Below are 5,849 nucleotides of genomic sequence, written 5' to 3' on the forward strand. Positions count from 1 at the left end.
ACCTTGTTAACAAATACCTTTTATATGCATAGAGGAGGTAAACAACATCTCTTTCTTCCTCCATTTGCTTTAGTTGCTGTAGCATTTTTAATTTGCAAAGTTTCTTAGTTGATTTGAGATTTCAAAAATTTTCCTGGCCAGCAATAATAAACTTAATACCCAGAAATGTGCATTTTTCAAAGTTTTCAAAAATTCGCGAAAATTACACCGTTGGTCCTATTTTTCGACGAGGCACCTGAGAGCACCAGAGGATGACCTGTGGGGCACCACAGGGTGCCACACCACAGGCCGGCGCGGCCAGCAAGGGGGGCGCGCCACCCCGTGGTGTGGGCCCCTCCTTGCCCCACTTCTTCATCTCTTTCTCCCAGCATCTTCTCTCTCCCGAAAAAACTCGAACCAACTTTCTCTCACTCGCGTTTTTGCTCAAGAGCTCAGGATTTTTCGATCTCTTTGCTCAGCCCAGATTTCTGTTTGAAATTTGGCACATTTGCTCTCCGGTATGTGACTCCTTCGATTATCCAAATAGAATTTTGTTTGGTTGAGTATATCTTGAATATTTTGCTGCTGTAGGTAACATGTTTAGTGAGCTTGCATGCTTGTTCTAAGTGGTAGAAACTAGTTTTGATGCATGATTAGTACTCTAGCAAGTTCATATGGTAGTTCCCCTCAATTATATGTCACCAAATCAAGTTTTATATTGTTTGTTGAAAATTTTAGAAAATGGAAGGAGGTAGGCACCAACTCAACCAACATGAGTTGGAGGTGCCACAGGTCATGAGAGTTCACCGAGAAGAAGGAGTATATCCCACTTACTATCCGTGTGCGGATTTCATGAGAAGTGCAGGGATCTTGCAGGACGTCCACAATTTAATCTCTCGTGCAGGATTGGATGATTTTGTTGATGGGAAACCATGCCAATATGTGAAACTGACTATGTCAGTAGTGCAAGATTTTAAATTCAATTGGTCACGATCTAACCCCATGGTTCAGTACAAAATCTATTATATATTAAAAGTAAATTATGGGCTCACCAGAAAATAGAGAAATAGCTAGAAAATCCCACAAAAATCAGAAACATCCGACCATTTAATTGATAGCCAAAAAATTCTAGCCATTAGATTAGACTTAAGTTAAAAAATCTATTATATATTAAAAGTAAATTATGGGCTCACCAGAAAATAGAGAAATAGCTAGAAAATCCCACAAAAATCAGAAACATCCGACCATTTAATTGATAGCCAAAAAATTCTAGCCATTAGATTAGACTTAAGTTAAAAAATTACCCACCATTGCCACTAGACATATCCCCTCACCGTTTTCTTTTTCTTTTCGTGTTCTGTAACCCTCAACGTATCATGGTCCAAAAGAAAAACAGATTTTGGTATGCCCTAGGCCTCTACGTATCCTCATGCACGCCGCCACGGCCGTATTCGCCTAGGTGCCATCGGCCAGCCGGCCTCGGGAAAGTATACGTACATCATGTCTCATGATCAATCTAGCTTGGCTCATGGATGTATGAATCACTAGCGGAGATGCATCCCTCTGTATTTGCCTTTCTCTTCAATCACTTGATCAGTTGATGAAATATATTTTTTGGTGTGAAGCACATAGATCGTCTCTTCAGGTTATCAAGGATCTCTCAGCATAGGATTCTCAGGCACAGGTAATTCGCCTCATCTCTCTAAGAATACAATTTCTCTGATCTGGTGTGTACATGTCTTCATCGAACAATCTGTGATTGATACTAATTTGCTGATCCGCATATTGCATCCCTTTCATCTGAATTAATCTACTTTTTTCTGGAAGATGTTTCAGATTTGTCTAAATTTAGATAAAGTTGAGATTTTTTTGGAAGAAAAGGTATAATAGATTACTCCATCCTCTTGAACTAATGTCACTGCTGCGGCTTCGAATCTCCTAGCATATCCCGCGCATGCCGCGTATTCGCCTTGATGCGGTCAGCCGGTCGATTCTCTTCCCGCGTATGCACATGGACGGATGGGCAAAGGAAATCAGGTTTCAATTTTGTTTTCAATTTAGAGTGCAGCCATATAAGATGTTCCAGTTGATTCTGCCGAACGACCTCCAGTGTATGCGCTCATATTTTTATCTTAGACATGCAGCCATATAATGGATCCATCGATTTGCATTGATTCTCCCTACCACGTGTCTCCTCGCGCTAACCTCGAGCCTCAAACAGATCCATGCATGAAAGGACCGCCGATGGTGTTACCCGCTGGCTGCCGCGCTATTGTTACCAGCCAGCCACCCATTGAAGCTAAAACTTCAGGTTTACTGGTGTAACAGATGGACATTGGTGCATCGATCAAACTCAGATTTGTGCAGACGAGGGCAGGATCAGCTGTAGACGGTGGGTAGCAAAGATAATTTTAATTTCTTCTATCAATCGTGTTCGGCCTACAATACACAAGGTAAATCCAGAAGCTATACTGGTGATTTGTGTTTCACTTCCTAATTATGTTGGATTTCACCAGCATGTTAATCACGTTTTACACTGATTGGTTAAATCTGCAAAGTAGTGTTGGTCTGATTTTTTAAGTTTTCTATTAGTACGTGCATTATGAGTAGCAACAAAGAGTTTTATCACGGAAAGTACTATATATATATATTTTTTTTGTCCCTCAACATAAGATGTTTCGGTGTAAAATACCAAAGCATCTAGGAACTTTGTTGATTCAATCATATACTTTTTGTGCTCAGTAGTATAATTATGAGGCTCTGAGCATCGGTGAAAGAATGTATTGTGTAATATAACCCTGGTGAGAGCTGACGTTTAAGGTTGATTACGCATTGGATCAGATATGTTACAAAACCAATATGGAAGGATAAATGAGAGTTCAGGTACGTATCAGTCGAACAAATTTCTGTTTGTTAAATAACTACTTGATTTAAGGGACTGTTGGTAATATTAACCATCGCTAATGTGGATATATGTACACATTTTTTTTGTTCTAGATACATCTATATTAGCGACAAGTAATATGAATTGGAGGGAGTTTTTTTTTTTACTCTCATGTAGTGTAAATGAATTTGATTGATTTTATTTTCATATTCGGTAGGATAATATAGTTTACCAAAATCATATATATATATATATATATATTTACTAATTGGATACTCCAAGACTCTCTATGAACCTCCACATTAAACCTAGAAAACCAGCTGAAAATAACGCGGTGAAAAATAGTTTTGTACCTAAAAGTTTGGAGTTAAATTTGCATCGCGTGAAAGAAAAAGGAGAGAAATAAACGCACCTTATTCATGGCTATCAGATTAATCCATCTCATGTTGATATTTTCCGATGCATGTCAAGTTGTAGCCGATAATTCTTACAGCTTGGGGAGCATCTTATTCTGCATCCTATTTACCGTTAACATCTCATGTTGTTTCCTTATCAAATCGGTCCATCTCATGTTTCTTTGTTCCGATACATGTCACATAGCAGGCATAATTATTTCCGAGCTGCGGCGAGTATGCTATTTGCCATGTTGATCGTTTCAGATGTGTATTATTATGCAGGAGATTTTTATTCCCTCTAGGTCACCTCGCCTCCAGCGACGTATGAGCATCCAGATCAGATCGGATGGATGCATATCACGGATGCGGGAGGGAACAAACTGTATCTAAATAGAACAATTTGATTTACAATGAGGATACAAATACATATGCACGATTTTAACTGTCGGAAGTACCATGTTTTCTCTACGATACTAGCTGCAGAAACATTAACTTTCTCTTTGCTGCTATGCTAATCATGGATTGATGACTACCATGTCTTTACAGCTAGGAAGCTAGGAGTTGAAACTCCTGGAGTGTTGGCGGTGGCATATATGGACTTCTTACTGGAACATTCAAGCGATCGATGCCATGTCCATAGATAAAGGCCGTATAGCTACATCTACATGCGCACGGTCGTCGAGTCCCATCGGCGTCGAGTCCCATCGGCACGACCGTCTTTGTCAGGTCCCTGATTTCAGTCGTTCTGTCCGACTTGATAGTGTAATTGCTTATATTTTATTCCCTAAATTTGTCTGAACATAAAATATTATTCATACAAACTTTGCAGAAAAAATATTAGCTTTTTTTATTGCAACGAAGGAAGTAGCACATAATGTGTGTGCCTTACATTTTGAAACGGATCCCTAGACGGACGTATGCTTGCAGGACAATACTGTTTAGAAAACTATACATGTAAATCAGGTAGGCAATTAAAAAAAGGCAGATGCATGCTTTTCTGCTTTCAACCAATGTTCAAGAAATCGGTAATCGTTAACTGCTCGGTCGGCTTGAGATTAGGGATTAATCGGAAATCGGCCTATTAACTGATTTAATCGGTCGACTATTAATCGGTGTTTTTTTTTTCAAAACTCAAAGTTCTGAGCACTAAATTATGCTTTATTGAACAAGTAAAAGTTGCAAAAGAGCATAAAAGAAATGTTTTACACGGGATTACCTTGCTTGAAGTGAACATGACATGCAAAAAAGTATGGCCGAACCTGACAGGTACACAACAAACAAAAATTGGACAGCACCACGGTATACATATTAGCAATTTGCACATCAATAAACATCATCAAGGCAGTAGATATTAGATAACCATGTCCACAGATAAATCTAGAAGCATAGAAGAACATGACGAGTTCACATCAGTACATATTACAGAACCAGGTTCACAAATTAAATAAATATAGGACATCACGGCAGTCCATACTCCATACAAAATAACTGGGTCCGACAAATAAACATTGGTTCTCCACAACCGAAATAAAATAGATAGGATCATATGAATAATAATATAATTGTTAAATAAAGCCCCAAGATTCAAGGCGGAATCACGTCCTCCTCATCTTCATTGTCGTTGGTTTCAATAACCCGATCATCATCAGACTCAAACTCTATGTCATCCTCCATGACAACATCATGTTCAGATTCGCCATCGGAAACAAATTCTTCTACTTCATGGAGTTCTCTCACCCTCGCAATCCTACGAGGCTCCATTCCCATTGCTTCATCAATGATGGTGTCATTCAGCCCCGTGGCAGGATCAACCTCATCATCAACATATGCACCTTCAACTATCCAATCTTGTGCCATTGAAGCATCATCACCAAGGAGAACATCAGAAGAGGAGTACTTCTTTCTCTTGTCCATCATTCTTCCATTAAACTGAATATAAACTAGATTGTCCCTACGGCGCACATCTAGCTTATTTCTCCTCTTTGCATCAACCTACATATTGTGAAGTGGGGCATAGTCAATCACATCCGATCACAAATAAAATAAGGATCATATTTGACTTATTGCAAATTGAGAGTTACTTGTTCATAAACACTCCAATTTCTTTCACATCCGGAAGAGCTCGTGGTCAAGTTGAGTATCCTCAAAGCCATGTCCATCAACACAGGAGTTTGTAGTCCATAAGTTGCCCACCACTCCCCTACAATTATAAAGAAAATACAAGTATTAGGCATCAGCCCATAATTTCAGAAATGCGATATGTAGAAATTATCATTGAGAACAATCTTACCGGCATTATAATTTTCATTTCCAATTGCTTTTGTGGCAGCCACCTTCCCAAACATGCCTTCCTTCTTTTTAAACTTGGGCAACTCTATGTTAAGCACTTTATTTTGCTTCTCATCATCATCATGATAAAAGATCTCAACAACTTCCATTAATGCGGACATGACCTCTAGATCGGTAAATATGCTTGTGGAAGAGTAACTATAATAGGGATTCAAGACATATGCTGCCATGTGCAATGGGGTATCTAACCTCCCATTCATCTTGCTCTCCATGGCTGTTGTGATCACCCTATAGTCTTTCTC

General features: G+C 39.1%; 1 protein-coding gene across 1 annotated transcript; it reads right to left on the reverse strand.

Annotated features, from left to right (window-relative positions):
* Positions 1 to 4,842: 4,842 nt before the first annotated feature.
* Positions 4,843 to 5,411, reverse strand: LOC124660453. The gene is made up of 2 exons (XM_047198266.1): positions 5,340 to 5,411; positions 4,843 to 5,250 (listed from the first exon to the last, which is right to left on the reverse strand). The coding sequence occupies exons 1-2, from the start codon at positions 5,409 to 5,411 to the stop codon at positions 4,843 to 4,845; spliced, it is 480 nt and encodes a 159-aa protein (XP_047054222.1).
* Between the last annotated feature and the right edge of the window lie 438 nt (positions 5,412 to 5,849).

This window comes from Lolium rigidum, chromosome 6 (assembly GCF_022539505.1).
Source record: "Lolium rigidum isolate FL_2022 chromosome 6, APGP_CSIRO_Lrig_0.1, whole genome shotgun sequence".
Taxonomy (NCBI): domain Eukaryota; kingdom Viridiplantae; phylum Streptophyta; class Magnoliopsida; order Poales; family Poaceae; genus Lolium; species Lolium rigidum.